The sequence below is a fragment of the Loxodonta africana genome, chromosome X (genome assembly GCF_030014295.1).
Source record: "Loxodonta africana isolate mLoxAfr1 chromosome X, mLoxAfr1.hap2, whole genome shotgun sequence".
Classification (NCBI taxonomy): Eukaryota; Metazoa; Chordata; class Mammalia; order Proboscidea; family Elephantidae; genus Loxodonta; species Loxodonta africana.
This window is the reverse complement of record NC_087369.1, coordinates 140,010,012-140,032,136: the sequence shown is the minus strand read 5'-3', so window position 1 is coordinate 140,032,136 and position 22,125 is coordinate 140,010,012. Positions and strand designations below refer to the sequence as shown.

At 45.7% G+C, this 22,125-nt stretch overlaps 1 protein-coding gene across 3 annotated transcripts in view; it reads right to left on the bottom strand.

Annotated features, from left to right (window-relative positions):
- DOCK11 (dedicator of cytokinesis 11) overlaps positions 1 to 19,901 on the bottom strand; it is a 192,733-nt gene extending 172,832 nt beyond the window's left edge. For 2 of the 3 annotated variants that reach the window (XM_064278708.1, XM_064278709.1), the window contains exon 1: positions 19,561 to 19,900. In XM_064278708.1, the coding sequence (XP_064134778.1) occupies positions 19,561 to 19,662 (102 nt within the window). In that variant the 5' untranslated portion in view covers positions 19,663 to 19,900. Of the gene's footprint in view, positions 1 to 19,560 lie in introns of all 3 variants that reach the window. The other variant, XM_064278710.1, reaches the window with a different exon arrangement.
- Positions 19,902 to 22,125: the final 2,224 nt, after the last annotated feature.

The window sequence follows — 22,125 nt, the reverse complement described above, 5'->3', positions numbered from 1 at the left end:
TTATTACTCTCCTGCTAGCTCCTTAAGGTATTTACATTCTAATGGAGAAAAGAGGCTGTCAAAACTGTGAGACAGAATGAAATCCTCTCAAAAACTAAGAAACCAGTGTGGTAGGTTGAAAGATGTCCCCCACAAAGACTAGGAAATGCCCATATCCTAATCCCCAAGATTTAAGAATATATTACCTTTCATGGCAAAAAGGATTTTTTTTTTTTTAATTTTGTTTTTGCAGATGTGATTAAGGATCGTAAGATGGGAATATCGTCCTGGAATTTTCTGGGTGAGCCCTAAATGCCATCACAGGGGTCCTTAGAAGAGAAAACAGGGAAATGTGACACAGAAAGCAATGTGACTATAAAGGCAGAAATTGGACGGATGGGCCACAAGCCAAGGAATGCCAGCAGCCTCTCAAGCTGGAAGACACAAGCTGGAGTCTCTGAAGGGAGTTTGTGGTCCAGTGATAACAATTTTGGATTTCTGGCTTCCAGAACTGTCAAAGAATAAATTTCTGTTGGTTTAAGCCGCCACATTTACAGCAGCCTTAGGGAAGGAATACAATATGAAGCCCTAGGCCTGCAGAAGAAGCAATTCATTCCAAATAGTGGGGATTGTGGAGGACTAGGCCATTTCACCTGAGCCCTGAGGGACAAATAGGATTCCCTTTGGCAGGGAAGGGGCCGGAAGGGCATTCCAGGATGAGGAGTCTGCATAAGCAAAGGTATACAGTATACAGGCCACAGGAAAGGATATGGTGGGAGAAGAGAATTCAAGAATGAGATGGGCCTTACTGGTACAGGTCCCACTGGGAAATCTGGGTGCTCATTTGGAGCCAGTGAAGATGGAGCTAGTATTTGTATGGGTTTGGAGATTTTATTATTCCCCCCCCCGCCCCCGCCACCCTTCCCTGAGAGGTGGCAGAATGATAATTTCTAGACATTTCAAGATGATAATTGCTTTGCTTACTGTCAAGGTGGGAGTCCACTCCCGACTTGTTATACTTGTTATAAAGGACATCTGGGCAAAGCCCTGTCCAAATTATTTCTCCAGGAAGTGGGTAAGAAATATGAGGGTAGGGCAGACCTCCTCAACTCCACCTAGTAACAACTGGGAGGATGCTACTATTCCCCAGGACGCCCACTTGAGTTGCTCTGAAATGTACCTGGCTTCCTTCAAATAATTACCCGAACAAAGCAAAATCCTCAGTTAAACAGAGTTGCAGGAACTTCATTTGCCTCTGGTGTGAAAGATTTCACTTTTGAAAGGCCTGTAAACCAAAGGCCACTCTTTCCCAATTAAGCCCAGCAGAAAAAACAAAGTGACAAAATTCGGACTCTAGAGTTGTTATCGTATCATTTCTTAAACTCTTCATTCTTATTCCATAATCCTGTAGATAAAACCTCCCCTTCTTTTAGTTGGAACTAAACCCCAAATCAGGACATTTTAGGGGACAACCTTGCCAGATGCGTAGCTCCACAGCATTCCCTTGGCGCCTAGACCACTGGATTTCCAGAAAAGGCACCCAGCCATCACTAGCTCAGCCCTTTGGAATTTTCCATCCTTGGCTAAAGAATAGGTTAAAAAAAATAAAAGAAACAGAGCGGTGGCTCTGTCTCGTGGAGAACACTTTTCGGCCAAACACTGAGAAGACAAGGAAAGGAGAGATGAGGGAAAAGATGAGAAGGGGAGAATGGGTGTTTGCCCACAGTAGAATGAAGTTCTCAGAGCATGATGGAAGGGAGAAGCAAAGGGCTGGCTATGGGAGAGTTGTGGTGATGGGACTGGACCAGGGAGCCAGATACACAACAAGATTTTCCCAGAAGGCAGCACTGCAGAGATGAACGCCAGGAGCAGCAGGTGAGGAAAACCAGAATGAAGGAGAGCAGTTAGGGGGCAGTAGAAGGTAGAAGGGGGCGCAGCGGTGGTTCAGTGGTAGAATTCTCGCCTTCCATGCAGGAGACCGGGGTTTGATTCCCAGACAGAGCTCCTCCTCATGCACAGCCACCACTCACCACTCGTGCATATTGTTGTGATGCTGAACAGGTTTCAGCGGAGCTTCCAGACTAAGATGGCCTAGAAAGAAAGGCCTGGTGATCTACTTCTGAAAATCAACCAATGAAAATCTTATGGATCAAGTCAGATCATGGGAATGCCACAGGACTGGGAAGCATTTTGTTCATTGGGCATAGGGTCAGCATGAGTAGGGGGCCAACTCAAAGCCAGATAACAACAATAGAAGGTTGAAAGGAGAAGAAAGCAGCTTGGTGAAGAAGACTCACTGCGGAGGCCACTCTGAGAAAGTCACAAGGGTTCAGAGGGCAGCTCAAAGGGCAGCCCTGCCTAATAAGGTTTGCTGCGCTGAGAAATATGGGTCTGGAACAGGTGTGAGCTGTTGACCTCTTCCACCCTGGAGGAGACAAGGCCAGGCAGACCTGACACATGAACCCCACCATCCTTGTCCCCGCAAAGAGATCTGGCCTCTACAGGTTTTTTATGGGTGTGAGTCTCTGACCTCTATCTAAGTTGGAGAACTGGATTCCAGTTATCACATACAGTGGAGAACTGCATACAAGTATTTTCTAAATTCCTTAACTGATTTGGGATCTTGAATTATGTAAATTGACAGTGTATCCCGCCTCCATCCACTGAATAAATGTCTATTCACCCCTTTGGTCCCAGACAAAACTGCTCCATTTTACCTAGTACAGTTTCTAAACGGTTTGCTTTCTTCTGGTCTGAGTCTAAAAATATACTGTTTCCTCATTAAATACTGTTAATATTATAATGCAAAAAAAAAAAAACTTTCTTTCGTCTTAACTTTCTCTCTTTGAGTTCCCTCTGTCCTTGTTTTGCCTCCCCCCAACTCCTCACCCGACATTGCCCTAAGTAGATTTAATCCATTAAAAGGGAAATCAGTGGAGACAGATTCTCTGCTTCCTTTTCAACTCAAGCAACAGTTCTAAAAGCACTTCCCTTGGGACTTTAGCATGGAAACCAAGGGAAGTTAACTATTTTCTCCCTCAGCCAGGACAGCTATCTTCCCCAACTCAGCATACAATTCTCTCTTTCTCTAGCTCACTCTACAACAACACACTTGCATTCTAGTTCCTTCTCCCCGATACCACAGTCCCAGGTGTTCCAGAGTTTTAAGGCACCAACTCAGTGATGAAGTTTATGCAAGAGACTCAGGTTCGATTCCCAGCCAGAGCACCTCCTGCACAGCCATGAAGTTCAGCTGAGGGCCAGCAGAAACAGGAAACGTCCAAAACAGAAAGTAGTAAATCATCAAGAAAACACACACCTGCGCACGCACAAGGTTGAAGGAAAAAAGTCTATAATTTAGAGAAAATACATACTAGTTTCTAAAGACTTAAACACAACTACTCTTAATACCCTTTCATACTTTATACATTAGTAGAAATTAGGTAAGGTATAAATACATTACTAAAAATGTTTAACATAATTACAGGAACACATCTGAATTTTTTTTTTAATTGAGGTGGCCTACAAGGACAATTGGAACTGTTTTCCTATCCAGAAAAACAAAAGGGAGAAAGGAACAGGAGAAAGTGAAGATGGTTAATATATTTTTTTTTTTCTCTATAGATGTTTTAACAAAATCTGGGGGCTCCCCTTACCTTTTACATGATGATTTTCAATACATTACGGCCAGGTCAATTATCCAAGGGCCTGAAAAAAGACAGTCTGCGTCTGTGAGAAATAGGGCCATGGCCAATTAGAATTGATGTAAAAATAGAAAATGCTATCCACGTCTCTGATTGAGTGCTTCATCAGGGCAGAAAAGCTGTCTGCCATCAGATCGTCATGGATATTACACTGACCCATGTGAGGAGGGCGGGTCCAAATGTGTGCAAATGTCATCAGCCAGGAAGCTTTTGTGGTGTGTCTCTTAAGATAGCAGTGAGTGGGTTCGGTAGAGAGAGGAAGTTTCAATTTCTCTCTCAATCAATTGAAATAATCGTGAAGCCAGAAGGAACTAGGAGAGACACTCCAGTCCTTCTCTCTGCTTCTCCAACCATGTGCTTTACAAACCCATTTCTGGGAAGGAGCCCTGTGATTACCTTGAAGATGTAGGAAGGCCATGCCCGGTCTAACCTGACCTTCAGGAGAGGTGAAGCACCTCTCACACAAGACACATGAGGGCTATCTTGCTTGGGGCTCATCAACCAGAGTTATTCTCTGTGATGGGAAACCATCGCTTTCTCTTTTAAAGACACGCACATGCACACACGTACACACCTCTCTTTGCTCTTTTCTTTAGTCAAGGGTGGAAAATTCCATAGGCCTGAGCTGGCTAAGTGCCTGCTAAGTGTCTGGCCAGTTTGTATCCTGAAACACCTAAAGTCTGAAAGCAATGCCCACTGTAAGATCTCCAGACTGAAGGAGTTCTGTGTGGGACTATAATTTTAATTAGGAAGAATTTAAGAAAATATCCAAATTGAAATTGCAGACTGCCAATCTGTACTCCCTTCTTTCTGCGAAAAATCCTCAAAAGGGATTGTGCTGCTCTGTTCTAATTCTCTGAAGACTTCTGCACCTAGCTCGTGGTTTCCCAGCTATCGGATCTCCCTTTCTTCTCCACCATAATGTCAGTCCCCAAGTTGGGAACTCATCTGACCCTAGGATTCCCCATTCCTCAACCTCCAGCAATGACCTGTGGGGTAGGTAGAACAATGGCCCCCCAAACATGTTCATGTCTCCAGAAACTGTGAATGTTACCTTACATAGCAAAAGGGTCTCTTCAGATGTGATTAAGTTAAGGATTTTGCAATGGAGAGATTATCCTGGGTAATTTTTTTTTTTTTTAATCTGATTCCCCAGCATAATCACAAGGGTCTTTATAAATGAAAGACAGAAGCAGGAGGTTCAGAGGCAGAAAAGGAGAAGCAATGACGGAAGCTGAGGTCTGAGTGAAGTGATGTGAGACTGACTCAACCAGCCATTGTTAGCCCGAAGATGGAGGAAGGGGCCGAGGGCCAAGGAATGGGAGTAGTCTCTAGAAGCTGGAAAAGGCAAGGGAACGGATTCTCCTCTAGAGCCTCCAGAAGGAATCAGTCCTCCTGATACCTTGACTTTAGCCAAGTGAAACCCATTTTAGATTTCTGACCTCCAAAACTGTCGGGTGATACACTTACGTTGTTTTAAGCACTAAGTGTGGGGTAACTCGTTACTGCAGCCCCAGGAAACCAATATACTCTGGCTCTAATTCAGTCTTCAGCAAGGCCACTTCCTGACCTGCCTCATCCTGGGTGCCCTGCCTCCTGAGTTCTTTAAGCAGACGCTCACCCCCTCTTCAGTCCACAGTTCCACTTTGCTGAGCTCAAGCTGTTATATGGTCATGGTGTGAGGTAGGGCACCTCTCCTTGGCAGGACCAGCAACAGGACCAGAACTCACACCTCAAGGAGCTGGGCAACTGACCAGAAAATCGAGGCAGAGGTTGAGATATGCAAAAGGGACAGGGACATAGTAACTGGGCCAATGATACAACAGTACAAGAAAGAAAACAAAAGCCTAGTGACTGGAAATGGATTTTAAAGACAGGGTAGAACCTGCAACCTAGATGACTTGAGGCTAAGAATCTGAGCTCAATGTCCCATTTTAAGCCACGGCTGGCCTCTGAGCTCCAGGAGGTGATGACCTGAAGTAGACTGTCTGAGTAGCTCCAGCTACATAGAGACCAGAGGGATGGAGGGTGGGAGCAAGAGTTGGGCTTGTTATTACAGAATTGAAGCGAGAACCTTCTGGAATTCTCTTTTGGCTCTCCTGGTGAGAATTCCGCAGACCTTCCAGAAGGAGCAGACAGAGGCAAAGTTCCTCTACAAGCACTCAAGTCGGTCACTAGCAGTGAAGGAGCAATTCTCTCCGAGGTCAAATTAACAGGGAGAGCCTTCTTCGCTCCACTAGCCACAGAGGATATCATAAACACTCGGCTGGACACAAGGAGCACTCTTGGCCCCCTCGAGCTTTTAAATAATGACTTAGTTCAATTTTTGCAACATTGGATTCAGAGCCTTCCAGGACGTATTTCTTGGTGGTAACTTAGGCACCTTAGAAGGTGGTATTCTTATTTTCTCCTTTGGGTCTCTAGGAAACCATTTAATACACTAAAGCATTAGAAACTTGTTAACTTAGGAAAATAAACTGATTGTGCCAACAGCTCTCTTGTATTCACACCATGAGCACTGTGACAACAGGTCCTGGAAAGGATAAAGTTGGCAGTTGCTCAAGTGGGAAATCTAAACTACTTAATATAAAAGGTATGGAAAAAATATCTATGTTGTTATTTTTGGACAGCACTAACCCACTTGAAAAAAAAATCATAAAAACAGTTCCATGAAAATGATCCCAGGTACCTCTGTAGAGCCAGTGTTCTTGAGATTTTTTCTTTCCATATAGTTACTCAAATAGCAAAGAAAGGGAAGAATGGCCAATTACAAACAGTTCTGAAAATCCTTAGGCTTACTTTGGCAAGGAAAAATCTATACTGATCTTGCCCACATTTCTCAATAACAACCCTACCCCCTCTTTTTTTGGTCTTCACCTCCTACTTTCCCACTAAAGAGACCTCAGCTAGTTCAGAAATAAACAATGCTTCCCCAGAGAAGGAGCTCATCAGAAATCCACACACGTACACATTTTCTCCCCCTCCTCCTGATTTATTGTAGAACTTGGGAGGAGTTAGTGCTTCTTCTTATGATCGCTTCCAAAGAATCAAGACACCTGGAGTTCATGACTTATTCTGCTGTTTGGTAAATACAGCCTGCCTCATTCAAAATCATGCCTGTTTCCCCATTTGTAAAACGGGGGTGACAACAATGTGGTAGGCATTTAATCTTGACTATAAAAAAAAATTTTTTTTTAATAAAAATATATATATATTTTTTTATGTAAGGACAGGAAACCCTGGTGGTGTAGTGGTTAAGTGCTACAGCTGCTAACCAAAAGGTCAGCAGTTCGAATCTTCCAGGCGCTCTTTAGAAAATCTATGGGGGCAGTTCTACTCTGTCCTATAGGGTCACTATGAGTTGGAATCAACTCGACGGCACTGGGTTTGGTTTGGTTTATGTAAGGACATATGAACTATGCTCCATAGGGTTTTCAATGGCTGATTTTTTGGCAGTAGATTGCCAGGACTTTCTTCCAAGGCACCTCTGGATGGACTCAAACCTCCAACCTTTCTGTTCACAGCTGACTACATTAACCGTCTGCACCACCCCTGGGGTCACCATGAGTCAGAATCAACTCGACAACAACTGGTTTGTTTTTTAGGTTTAAGAAGGACACATGAGGTCATAGACATAACAGCATCTTTACCACTTCTGAAGATTAAAAAAAAAACAACTTGTTGCTGTTGAGTTGATTCCGACTCATAGCAATCCTATAGGACACAGCAGAACTGCCTCATAGGGTTTCCAAGGAGCAGTTGGTGAACACGAACTGCCAACCTTCTGGTTAAAAAAGAAAACAAACAAACCCATTGCCATCAAGGCGATTCCGACTCAGCGACCCTAAAGGACAGAGCAGAACTGCCTCATAAGGGTTCCCAGGAGTGGTTGCTAACCTTTTGGTTAGCAGCCAAGCTCTTAACCACTGCACCACCAGGACTCTAAAAATACAAGGCATTATCATCTTTTAGAGACATTCTACACAAACGAATGCCCCAGCCTCCTGACAATGAACACTTGGTCCTCACTGAAACACTTCAAATAAAGCTGTTTTGTCTCAGAATCTCACCCAGCAAAACATTTCAGCTGTTAGGGAAAGCAACATGATGAGAAAGCTGAAGTGCCGGAGTATCTTCAAGCATTTCTCAGAAGTTGGAAACATATGCAACCCAACATTAGCTGTCAAGAAAGGTAAATAAACATAACTTCCTGTGAATGATAAACTCAATAAGTAATAAAAATAAGGTGAAGAACTGCAGGGAATAATAGCAAATTTAAGCATGTTTGCATGAGGTCCTGCACAGACAACAGGCAAACCACATGTAGCTGGAAGGGTTGGCATGCTTCCCACGGTATCTACTAAGCTGGGAACGTGTAGACATACTATATCTAATAGAATTTATCCTGCCATCACAAAACCAGAATAAATCCATTGCCATCAAGTTGATTCTGACTTATAGCAACCCTATAGGACAGAGTAGAACTGCCCCATGGGGTTTCCAAGGCTATAATCTCTATGGAAGCAGACTGCCACATCTTTCTCTTGTGGAGTGGCTGGTGGGTTTGAATTGCTGATCTTTCAGTCAGTAGCCAAGTACTTAACCACTGTGCCATCAGGGCTCTTTAAAACCAGAATTGCTGAATATAAAAGTGCATTACTTTCTTAGGAGACCTTTAAGCTTTAAAATTTTCCAATTTAGTACATGTTTCCAAAATAGATCTTGTAAAAGGCATTAAAATATTTCAAAATTCTCCTATTAAGAAAACATTCTGCACCCCACTTTGAAGAGTGGCGTCTGGGGTCTTAAACGCTTGCAAGCAGCCATCTAAGATGCATCAATTGGTCTCAACCCACCTGGATCAAAGGAGAATGAAGAACACCAAGGACACGAGGCGATTACGAGCCCAAAAGACAGAAAGGGCCACATGAACCAGAGACTACATCATCCTGAGACCAGAAGAACCAGATGGTACCTGGCTACAACCGATGACTGCCCTGACAGGGAGCACAACAGAGAACCCCTGAGGGAGCAGGAGAGCAGTGGGATGCAGACCCCAAATTCTCATAAGACCAGACTTAATGGTCTGACTGAGACTAGAAGGACCCTGGTGGTCATGGCCCCCAGACCTTCTGTTGGCCCAGGACAGGAACTATTCGCAAAGCCAACTCTTCAGACAGGGATTGGACTGGACAATGGGTTGGAGAGGGATGCTGGTGAGGAGTGAGCTTCTTGGATCAGGTGGACACTTGAGACTGTGTTGGCATCTCCTGCCTGGAGGGTAGATGAGCGGGTGGAGGGGGTTAGAAGCTGGCGAAATGGACACGAAAAGAGAGAGTGGAGGGAGAGAGCGGGCTGTATCATTGTGGGGAGAGTAATTGGGAGTGTGTAGCAAGGTGTATATAAGTTTTTATGTGAGAGACTGACTTGATTTGTAAACTTTCACTTAAAGCACAATAAAAATTATTTTAAAAATTTCAAAATTTTCTTTATTGTGGTAAAAATACATGTAAGACATTTGCCAATCCAACATGTTTTGTGTGTATAATTCAGTGACATTATGTTTATCATGGTTTCACAGATGGTTGTGTAACCATCACCATGATCCTTTTCCAAAATTTTCCATCACACTTAAAAGAAGCTCAATGTTCCCTAAGCAATGAGGTCCCCATCCCCCTCCCCATAGTGCTAAAAAATTTTTGTCTCTGTGCATTTGCCTATTCTGGAAATTTCATATAAGTAGAATCATACAATACGTGACCTTTTGTGACTGACTTATTTCACTCAGCATGTTTTCAAAGGTCATCCGTGTCACAGCATGTATCAGGACCTCACTGTTCTTTATGGCTGAGTAATATTCCATTGTTTCTATGTGCCACATTTTGTTTACCAATTCGTTCCCTGATGGACACTTACATGGACTCCCTTTCTCTTTATGGCTGAGTAATATTAAGACATTCAACCTTAAATATTCATTTAGCTTTTAAAAGTGGGGATTAATGAGTGAAAGAGATGTCAATTAAGTTTGGAAGGGGAAAGGAAAAGAGCACTGAAGTTCTATTTTCCTATATGGAGCCTGGTTCTCCTTTATCCATCCCTTTGAGTAAACTGCATTGAACATTAAGATAATGGAGAGTGCTGCTGCCAAAGCCACACCCACAGCTTCCCCCGAAGCTAGAGGACCTTCTCTTCAGGCTTAGGATGAGGCGCTCCTCCCCTTTCCAGGCCTTACCTTCCCACTGACTCTTCAGACTAGTCTGAAGACAAGGAATGGTCAAAGACCCAGAGCCCTATCTCACAACCACCAGGCTTCTCAGTATGACTAAGTCAGGCTGAGAACGGATATTACAAAGAACCAAACGGAGGGGGGTCTGCCAGCTTACTCTTCCAGGAAGGGTATGATTCTTGGCTCAGTCACCCAGCTTGCCCTTTGAGCCATGAACTGGAGCAAGGAAATGAAAAGGCAAAGGTACCTGCTTCCCTTCTGCCAGTTTACTTGTTTTTGTCTATTGACTTTTAACACATATACAAAAGACTTCTCTCATGTACCATAAAGCCTGGGAATAATGAGAGCCAAAAGTCATTGAGTGCTCACCATGTGCCAAGCCCTGCTCTAAATGCTTCTCATGTAATAACTCATTTAAGACTTTCAAGAAGCCCATGAAGAGGTTACCCAGGCACAGGAAGGTCAAATAACTGGCCCTAGGTCACACAGCTAGTGAATAGCAGAGCTGAACTTTGAACCAGGGCAGTGCGCCTCCACAGCCCATGCTCTTAACCACTCTGCTCCAAGCAGAACTTACAGGCAATGGCAGCTAAATGAGACTGTCCCTCTGCCCCTCACCAGTTACTTCTCTGGGAGCCTCCTGGGTGGGACCCTGCAAGAATCAAAAAGGCATCTGGCTCTAGGCTGATATAAATTACAGACAAACGTTACCCACAAACTCCTCTGTGCTCCTGAGCAAAACTAAAGGAAATCAAGAGCTCTAAATCCCCAAGATAAAAATGACAAAATTACCGTTAGGATTTACAGAAAAGGAGAAATGGCTCTACCTCCTTCTCCCCCTGTGGTTTCTGGCCACCTCTTCTGTAAAAAACAAAGGAGCTACTAAATTCTCAACTTGTTTTGCTGATGACTCTGTATCTCAGCAGAAAGCAAAATCAAGTAGGTGAACTTCTCTGAAATGAGTTCTGACAAACAACAAGGGTGGTTCCTGAAATGGAGAACCAGGAATTTTAGAAGCTAACCCATAACTCGTTGCCACCGAGCTGATTCCGACTCATAGCAACCCTACCAGACAGAGCAGAGCTGCCCCCATAAGGTCTCCAGGGACCGCCTGGTGGATTCGAACTGCTGACCTTTTGGTTAGCAGCTGTAGCTCTTAATCACAACGTCACCAAGGTTTCCTTTAGAAAGTAGCAACCACTTTTCACGGTCCATAGAGGTCAAGTAAGGGAATACCAAGGTGAGTTACCCATGAACCCTATATACCAATTTCTCAGAGAGTTGGTTGTAATATAGAGATGTTAACCTTCATTCTCCCCACTCTCATAAATAAAAAGGTTCTGGAGTAATATAAAGGTAGAGATTAAGAATATTCATTAGTGTAATAAAGGCCTGTTTCACCTTGTTCAACTGAGAAAGATCCAAAGTCTTGAAAAACATGAAAGACCACAAAAAAGAACCAGTAGGGTGGGGGAGTCAGAGATGATATATAAACACTAACTGAAGACAGGAGGCACAGCCAGAACCACTTGCCTCCTATTTTGCTTCTATTGTTTCTATTTTAGTTATTTACATACTGGTAGCACAGTGGTTAAGAGCTCTGGCTGCTAACCAAAAGGTCGGCAGTTCGAATCCACTCCTTGGAAACCCTATGGGCATTTCTATTCTGTCCTATAGGGTTGCTATGAGTCAAAATCGACTCCGCGGCATTTAGTTTCATTTAGTTTCCCTTTCTGGCTGTGAGGCCCTTAAGAACAAGAACTATCCTATTCAGTCTCTTCAGGTACCTGGGGAAGGAAGTTCTTTGGTCAGTCCTTCAGCCCCACTGCTCGGTTAAGGCAGCTGCATCTTTGGCACCTTTTAGACACTTGAAGGTCAATCTGCCAAGGGGATGAACTAACTTCCCATCACCATTCTGACTGGAATTCTAGGGCTGGCCTCCAGACCTTTTCTCCACGCCCTGCCTCCCACTTCCCTAATCACCCCCAAAGGTGCAAACCTCTTCAATCAGCTAATCTTGCCTGCAATCTCACCTCTATCTACTCAGCCCTGCCCTTTCTTGGCTTGTCCTCCCTTTCCTGATCTCACTTAGAACACTCTTCCTCTGTACCCTCGAGAACCGTAGTCTTTTGCCAAAACACAACCCTACATGCTGCTCAGCCTTACTCTAGAATGTTCTCTCCACTGCCTTGCTTAACTGAAAATCTCTCAAGTGGCGGTTGCTCATTCTTTTTTCCCTTCCCCTCTCACCAAACACTCTTTTCCTCCCGTTCACCCAAGCTGAGAAACCTCAAAGTCTTCTTTCTCTCATTCGTTGTCTCTCTCCCCTCCGCCTTTCAGGGGTCACCAATCCTTTTGATTTTATCACTGAAATGTCTCTTACATCTTGCCTCTTATCTCCAGTCTCAATGCCTGGTAAAGCCTTTGCTCTCTCTCTCCTGACCTAATATATTTCAACTAGTTTCCTGGTCTCAGTCTCTTTCCCCAACATTCAATCCACCCTACATATCGTCCTATACACTGTTGCCCGTGCATTCCCATGAGACAAGTACTGAGTACCTACTGTGTTCCAGGCACTGTGGGGAAGCACTGGGAATAGTGATGAATACATAGCCCCTGAATTCTTGGCATTCATAGGTTCAGATCCAGAATGAGAAACATTCTCACATTGAATTCTGTGATAGACCTTTCTAGAGACTACCGCATTCACTTCACCAGATCTCTTTTTTGAACCTTTATGAATCACTTATACATCAGACATTTTGCATGTGTTACCTCCTTTAATCCTCAAAACCCCATGAGGTAGGTACTATTGTTTATCTGCATTTCACAAATGAGGAAAAGGAGACCAAGTTACTTGCCTCTGTTCACAAGCAAGCAGGTAAAAGAGATCAGATTCAAGCCCAAGTCTGACTCCAAAGCCTGTGTTGTGGCTCTCACATTTTAAGTACGACACTGAAAATTTGGAAAAGAGCCCAAACCGGAGTAACCATGATGGTGAAGAATCTCGAAACCAAGTCATGTGAGGGAAGGAGGAAAGAAATGAAGACTCTTTGGCCTTGTGAGGAGTGAATTTAAAAATGACACAGTAGCTGTTTCCAAATATTTGAAGGGTTGTCCTGTGAAAGAGGAAGCAAACATATTGTGTGTGGCTCCAAATGGCAGAGCTCGGCCTAGCCCGTGGTGGAACTTAAGAGTAAATTTCAGCTCAAGAACCTCGCTAACAGAGCCCTCTAACAGGCCAAGAGTGTTTAAGGAGAAGCTGAACAACCATTTGCCAGTGGTGTGTGTAGGGACATTCTTGCTTTGAGTGAGCAACTGGTATAGGCCAGCGGTTAGTACACATCAGAATCACCCAGGGAGGTTTTTAAAAAATATAGATGCCTGGCCCCACCCCAGACTTAGTGAAACAGAATCTTGGGGTAGAAACCATTACGGAAAGAACTAAACACAAGGAAATAAGTCTGTAAGAAGGTGCATGAAAACCCTCAAAAGAAGAAATATGAATGGCCATTTAACATGAAAAACTGTTCAACTTCAAGAGTAATCAAAGCAAAGCAAATCAGGACAGTGATGTGCCATTTATCTCCTACCAGACTACCAAGATTAAAAAATATGAACACTCAGTGTTGGCATGGAAGAGGGGAAATGAGCACCCTTACACTCTGCTGGTGGCAGAGTAAACTGAAACTTTCTGCAGAGCAATTTAGCAGTATGTTTAATACCCATTAAAATAACCCATTGCCGTCGAGTCGATTCTGACTCATAGTGACCCAATATGTTTAATAGGAATTTTTAATACTAAACTTGTGTATAATCTTTGAGTAAGCAATTCCATTGCTAGGAATTTAACCTAAGGGGACAATCTAGCAAGTCTGAAAATGCCTGCTCAAAGAGGTTCATTTAATTAATGTTGAAAACACCACTATTCCAAAGAGCTTTCTGCAATGATGAAAATGCTCCACACCTATGCTGTCCAGTACCGCAGCCACTAGCCACCTGTGGCTATTGAGCATGTGAAGTGTGGCAAGTATTAACTGAGGAACTGATTTTTTTTAATGAATTAATTCAAAGTTAAATAGCCACAGGTGGCTAGTGGCTACCATACTGGACAGCTCATGTTTATAACACAACAAAATTAGAAACTATCAAAATATGAAACAACAAAGGGTGGTTACCAATGATACATAATGGAATTTTTTGGCAGTCATTACATAGGATTATATAGGTTTATATTTATTGACCTGAAGATATGTTTACAATATATTGATAAGTGGAAAATTATTTTTAAAGAGTCTATTTGTTTCCATGCATATATTTTCATATCTATATATACACATTCACCACCTGTCTGTTAGTTTGTCATACCGTGATGGCTTATGTGTTGCTATAATGCACTGGTATTTCAAATACCACAAGGGTCATCCATGGTGGATAGGTTTCCGTGGAGCTGCCAGATTAAGACGGACTAGGAAGAAAGGCCTGCCTATCTAGTTCAGAAAATTTGCCAATGAAAACCCTATGGATCACAACAGAATATCATCTGCTATAGTGCTGAATAAGTCCTCTAAGTTGAAAGACACTCAAAACATACAGTGGCTGGAACAATGGACTCACACAGGGCAATGTTCCTGAAGATGGCACAGAACTAGGCAATATTTTGTTCTGTTGTACATCAAGTTGCCACGAGAAGGAGCCAACTCAACAACAACTAACAACATACACACGCATAAAAAAAAGTCTCTAAGTATATACGTCAAAATACTAACAGCATACCCCTCTCAGTGATGAGATGGTGATTATTTTCTGTTTTTCTTACTCTCCTATAATAAACATGCATTTCTTAATAAATAAAAGTCTAAAGAAAGAAGGCTTACTGAGGACCAGAATTTTTAAAAAATCAATCTAGAAGAATATTTTTTATACATTATTCTTAGACAACAAATTCTTCTAAACCACCCCCCCCAAAAAAAAAACAGTTGCTGTCAAGTCAATTCTGACTCGTGGCGACCCCATGTGTTACAGAACAGAACTGCTCCATAGGGATTTCTTGGCTGTAAATCTTTATGGAAGCAGATCGCCACGCCTTTCTTCCACTGCACAGCTGGGCGGGTTCAAGGCACTGACCTTTAGGTTAATAGTGCAAACCATTTGAGCTACAAGAGAACCTTACAAATTCTACCATGTGCTGCTTAAAAGAGGATTCAGTAAGGAGGCCTCTCGGGTTTCAAAGCAAATTATGCACTGGACAGATTCTTACAGCGGCTTGCTTCCAAAAAAAAAAAAAAAAAATCCATTGCCGTCGAGTCGATTCCAACTCATAGGGACTCTATAGGACTGGGTAGAACTGCCCCACAGAGTTTCCAAGGAGCACCTGGTAGATTTGAATTGCCAACCTTTTGGTTAGCAGCTGTAGCTCTTAGCCAGTATGCCACCAGGGTTTCGGTGGCTTGATTGGGCCCTCCTAACTCAGAGCAGCCAACAGAAGTAGTGAGACTATTCAGGTTTAGAGGCCAACTCTCCTTTTAACTCTTCTGACTCTTAATTCACTCAGAGATGAACTAAGTCTCTGAACTGGAAATGCTTGGTCAAGAAGCCCAAGTTGAAACTGGACTTATTCCTCAGTGTAAATCTGCACCTCCTTACAAAAGGAACTGTGGGTTTTATCCTATATTAAGTATGTTCCACAAATTCCCTTGGGAGGAGGGAGCAGGATAGCTAAGTCGTTTTCAGTCCTTCCCTAAATTTGAACAGAACAAACATTTCATGAAAAGGTAGTTGGGGGTGGTAGAGGGAGGTGGTCAACAGCTGCAGGCACTTTTCAGCCATTGTCAGCTTGTGGGGAGCTTTTCATTATTATGTAAAACCTGGGCAATGCTAGCCAGGGGACACTGCAAGCCATTACCCTGCCTCAAGGGGCTACAGCCTGTAATATCTAGCAACTCTTTCCTGATCCTTTGGCACACAAGGCATTAAGGGCAAGCAAGCTCCGCAGCAGCAAACAGTATTTGAACACCTACTAGGTGACTTTCCAGGAACCCTAGGGGCGCAATGGTTAAGCGCTCGGCAGCGAACCCAAAAGTTGGCAGTTCAAACCTACCCAGTGGCTCCATGGGAGAAAGACCTGGCTGGCTGCTCCAGTAGTCTAGGGAACCCTATGGGACAGTTCTACTCTGTCCTATAGGGTCACTATGAGTCCGAATGGACAGCACACAACAGGTGACTTTCCCAGTCTGACAGTGCCTTAATACGACAGGTTTATCAAACGCCTTTGTTCCCTCTGAGGGGCAAATAGCTATATCCTGAATTATAACAAAAACAGTGGTAAGACTCTGCACTTTAAGCATGCGTATGTATGGACACTTCTCCATTAATCACCTACACTTTCAGGTTATAATATCCTTCCTCAACCCCCTCCCGGGAAATATCTGCCGGTGGTAATTCTGTAATTACCGCTTTCCCTGGGTTAAAACTGACCTTCAAAAACACGCTGAACTTACATGAATATGCAGCAATCAGTCTCTGTCTGCTTCATTATGTAGTTAATAGATTCCTGGAGGTACTGATGACTGAATAAAGGTTTGAATACACAACTACATGCTATGTATAGCCCAGGCCTTCTGAATTTTTCCAACACTGAGCAAAACTGAATGATGCTAGCTGACAAGGGTATAATTGCCACCCCCCCCCCCCGCAAAAAAAAACCCTGAACAGGAAATACTGTATGTTTGTTCAGCTTAGTGGGTCTTCCAAATTCTGGTGAGAGATACCCCAGAGGAAAACCTGACCTGCTGCAGGCACGAATCTATCTCATATTGAAGCCCTAATGTGAAGTATCTTGGGTTTATAGCAGCAAGAGTAAATTCTACCTTAGCTGTCTCTAATATTAAACATTTTGGGGCTTCAGTCAGAAAAGAATCAGAAGTTATGGCAGCAGATGCAATATGGTTCGCTCACTCTCCAGACATCCAGGGCTTGGCTACCAGCTCCTTGTATGTGGGAGAAGTAGGAGCTAAGCAAGAGTGTCAGCATATACTCTATTTAAGACTTTATTCTTAGTTGATTCAACTGCTTACAAAATGGCATTCACTGAGGTGCTATGGACAACCTAACATGGATTCGTGTACATAATCTGGGTGTCCTAAGGACACACACACACACACACACAATCCAGACTGAAACTAATGAAAAGTAATGAAAAAAAACTCATGCGTATTCACGTATAATGATATGGCATCTCGCATTAGGTCTTGCACATAGTAGGGGCACAACAGATCTTGATTGATATAGAGGAGTAGAATCTGTTCGCCCCAAACCCCAGAATCTCAGTGTGGATTACCTACCAGACTAAGTAAAAATCATTTCTCCTCATTGCCTGGCGTAAATACTAAACATCAGTGGCTTTGGCCCCAAGTAAACTAGGCTGACAAGGCAACAGTGGCCGCTGGCAGCATCTGCTAGAAGAGTCCCCTCCCAGGAACAGTTTTTCCAGCTTTGCCACCTGTGGTCGCTGGTTAGAAAGAAGCAGCTGCACCTGTGCACCTGTGCTGTACAAAATTCTTTTTTAAACCTAAAAGCCTGGGCGAGGAAGCTAATGTTAATTTTTTGCTGCCAAGAGTGGCAGGTCAAATGCTGGTCAGACCCTAGTGGGAGTTTACTAAAGTCCTCTTTATTCTCTTGAGACCATCTGTCCACCTCACAGCTCCCCCCAATCACATGTGATAGAAGGCCACCTCTGCTCTAGGAAGATTTTCTTTATTTTCCTGAATTTTGGAAAGTGTTCCCTGTGCTAGGCTGATTGAATCACTTGCTAACAATCATCTAAGATGACAGCCTTGGTATAAATGCCCCGAACACAGCCTGCCTTCCTCTTAACTGGCTATGATGACAAATAAGGCTCCAATGTGACCTCAGCAGGACCTCACTCCAAAGTCAGAATGAAACACACAATAAGCTAAGTCTATTAAAATAACATAAAAAGTCTGGGCTTAGCTCTCCTAAACAGCAGGATTAAACTTTTAAGGGTCTGGTCTCAATAGAGAGATGTCTTTAAAGTCACTGGGCCTTGCACAGTTGTAGCTATTAGGGATCAGATCTTTATCTCAAAGGTACATATTTTACCTTTGATCCTCCTCCAGAACTCCCACTAATGTCAACTTTCTCCACTGTTGGGAGCAGGCCCTCGGCCTCCCTTTAATGTTGGTTTTATTGCTGATTCTACAAGATCAACGGAAAAATTACAAGGAAAAGCTGTGAAGTTCCCTTTCAATGACAAGTTGATTTAACGAAAAGAGCCCACTCTTAAACGGTGAAATTTGAACAAGGCAAACAACATGGTGTAAGAAAGAGGAGTAGGGGAAGAGATAAACAAAAGGGAAAAAAAACAAAAGTAACAAAAAAACGCTAATTTACCAGCCCGATTGTTTATTTAACAAGCCCTAGCGGCGCAGTGGTTAAAGCTCTCTGCTGCGAGCGAAAAGGCCGGCAGTTTGAATCCACCAGCCGCTCCGGGGGGATAAAGATATGACAGTCTGCTTCGGTAAAGATTTACAGCCTTGGAAACCCTATGGGGCAGCTCTACTGTGTCCTACAGCGTCGCTGAGTCCAAAAGGACTCCACGGCAGCGGGTTTGATTTTGGTTTTCTCTAGTCCTGGAAATTGGCAGCGTCTTGAAAACAGGACAAGGGGCAAGTGCCCGTTAGCACGCGTCCGCTTCCCTCCTGTCTGCTTCATCCAGACAATGCGGATGAAGCTGGGTGTGCGGGGCGATGGAAGGGTTCCAAGGGGGTCAGCTTGCTTTCCAATTCCCATCCTCCTGCCCTGCCGGATTCGGCGGCACCCCCAGCCCTGAGCAGTAGGGCTCTGACCCCAGGCCCACCGTCTCCGAACTGGCACACCCCGTCTTCCCCCTAACCCCCACGGCCCCATGTCCTTGCCTCTGGAGCGCTCCCGGGTCCCAAGGGACACCCCCTCTCCCTGTGGCTGCCCCCCACTCGCCCCCCGAACCCCGCTGCTTCCAATTCCCTCCCTCTGCGGCAGCAGCAGCAGCGCCCCTTCAACACCCACCACCACCCCCTCTCTCCCCAGTAGCAGGAGGAAGTCGCTCTGCTTCCTCTGTGTTCACCGCCCGCCACGGCTTGGGCGCCCGGGGCTTTTTGGGTGGGGTTCTTTTCTGTGTACACGGTGTGTCTGTGCGCGCGCGGCGTTTTTGTGTGCAAAAACGCTCATCGCATCCTTCCGCTCAAGCTGCCTCAGGTGCCCATGAGGAGGGACTCGGGATCTCGTGCGTGCCCTCGTCGCCAGCTCTTTGTGCCCAGTCCAGGGCAGCGGGAGATCCGCTTTCTCAATTACACCCCCGCCGGGCTCCGTCGCGGAGCCCCTGCGGCCGCCCGCGCCCGGGTTGCCCATCCACGCCCAGCCCGGCGCACGGCTCCGCCGCACCCGGTAGTCCGAGCGCTGTCAGCGGACGCCAGGGACTGGACCCCGGCAGGCAGCCGCCGGTTCGAAAACTTACTGGAGCGGAGGAGAGCGCGCGCAGCTCACCGAGCCCCGGAGCGCCGTTCCCGCCCCGGCCCCCGCGCGCGGCCAGCGACCCGGTCGCTCTCGCCCGCAACGCGTCCCCCGGGACGCCCCGGGCCCCCGGCCACTCACCAGCACCACGGAGCTCCGCACGGCCTCCGACACGCTCTGCCGGAGCTCGGCCGCCGTGCCGGGCTTGCTGAGCCGCTTGGTGAATTTGCGCACTTCGGCCATGGCAGCGGCGGGCAGGTCTCGGCGGGTGCGCTCACTGCCCCGGGCCCAGGCGGCCGCGGCTGCTCGCTCTGTTTACACGCCGGCCGGCGGGCCACATCGCACTCGGAGGTGGTGGCTCCCCTGCTCCTCCTCCCGCCCGCGGCTGCTCCGCCCTACTCCCGCCTTCCCTCCTTTTATCGCTGGCTAGCTCGTCTGCTCACTCTCCTGCCCCTAGGCAGCGGCTCCCTCGCCTCCAGGGCCGAGCTCCGAGCGCGACTAGCTGGAGCTGGAGGGTGTGTCGGGCTGCAGGGGGAGGGGGGCGAGGGTCACGAGGGAGGAGGGGAAGTGGCAACCGCTCGGGCTCCGCCCGCAGCTGATGTTGCTGGTGCAGCCGCATCCGGGAGGGAGATCAGGCTGCTGCTTTTTTTTTAGGAGGGGGGGGTGGAGTGCGAAGGTGGTGGTGATGAAATGTCCCCAAGAGTGAGGCGTGCTCTAGCTCAGTGCTTCTCTCCTGATACCAAGGCTGTAGTGCCTGCAAGAGGGCCTGGGAACTCTCTCGTCTCTCCACCCCGCCAGCCCCCAGAGCCCGGGCGGTGAGGGACTGGGAAACAACGTGGAGCGGCCGCCTATTGTGTGCTCAGCCGGGGAAGGGTCGCGCTGGTGTCGAAGGAGGGAGAGAGGTTTGCTGGCAGAGGCGCCTTGCCTGGGTCCCCTCCGCAGCCACGCCGTTTTCTTTACCCCGTCAGTCTTCCTCGCGGGGCCAGCCTCAGGGAGCTAGCCGGCTTTGAGCAATAGGAACTCGCTGGGGCAGCACCCCTTGCCCGGGTGGGGGAGACCTGCCTGGTGGGGCCTGAGCAGGTTCAGCTGTGTCTGGGGGCAGGGACGGAGTGGTTGTAGTGGGGGGAACATTCGAAGACCATCGCCTGGGGTCTGAAAGACTTAACCGTCCTTAAGAGGTTTTTACACGTGCTCTGCAATCACCTCTCCATTTCCTACTCCTTTCTTTATCCTCTTCTCCTTCTAAGAAATTGTTTTCCAAGAATCAAAGAACATATAACTAGGCATAAAAAAAGCATCCTTAAGACAGAAATAAGAATGGAACTGACCCTGTAAAACCTCCCCAAGTGCAAAGCAAGAGGCTCCATTATCTCTGCGGTTTTCTACCTGGTTACTTCATTTGTTTGGAGTTTGAAGATGACCCATACTTTCTGGGAAACCATACAGCCCTTCTAAGAGTGTTCTACCACTGCCATAGGGCACTTTCCCAACTTCAAGATCCAAGCAGTCACACCTACATATGGGACTTTGTTACGGAAACAAGGCAAGTTTGATGGTTTCTGTGAACCCAGAAAAGGCCAAGCTAAAGGTGAGTGGTTGGAGCCCATCCAGAGACACCTTGGACAACAGGCTTGGTGATCTGCTTCCAAGAGGCCACAGCCTTGAAAACCCTATGGAGCAGTTCTACTCTGCACACATGGGATGGCCATGAGCCGGGATAGACTAGAGGGCAACCGCCACGTAGCAGCAAGGACTTCTAGGGCGGTGTAAATGGTTAAACACTGGACTGCTAGCCAAAAGGGAGGCTGTTTCAAACCCACCCAAAGGCACCTCGGAAGACAGGCCTAACGATCTGCTTCTGAAGTCACAATCTTGAAAACCCTATGGAACAGTTCTACTTTACACGTGTGGGCCCACCACAAGTCAGAATGGATTCCACAGCAACTAACAACAACTTAGCAGCAAGCCTATTTCAGCAGCCATTACGTTGGTCCTAATAAAGCCAGATGGAGGCGCATAGAGGATCTGGCACCTGGAAGGACCCTAAAGCAGAAGCCTTGTATCACAAAAAGAATTTGTTGATTTTTAAATGTAGGTGTTATCAGTATGAGTTCATGCCCTCCGTTCCATGAATGCCTGTGTGGCCTGCACTGTTGTTTATTTTCACGACAGCCCTAACTCTTCTTTGCTAAGAGAACCCAGATTTGCTCCAGGTATAGGCAGAACCAGCTCCAGCTGATGAATCATTACTGGTTAAAAAAATTACGATAATTTCATTCGCCTTTACTAACGGAAGCAGTGGGTTTTTTTTTTTTTTTTTTTACTAATGGGTTAGTCTAGACATCCACTCGGTTTGGGCCAGTGGGATATAAGAGGGACATGTGGGAGGAGGACTCCTGGGAAAGTTTTTGTACCCTGATAAAATGAGATGATCAGGGAGACCTCTGCCCCCCTTTCTTTCTGAGAGGAGTGTTTTCTTGTGATGCTTAGGCCCTTGGCAGCCATGTTGCAACCAGGAGAAAAGGCGAAAAGAATCACAAAGAAGCCAGTCCAGAGTCTGGACATCACTGAACTGTTGAACCAACCCTGGTCCTGCCTACATCTGAGTTCCTTTTTATGTGAGAAAAAATAAACTCTTAAGGTTTACAACACTTTTAGTCACGTATTCTGTTACTTTCAGCCAAAAGCATCCTTACTGATACAGAC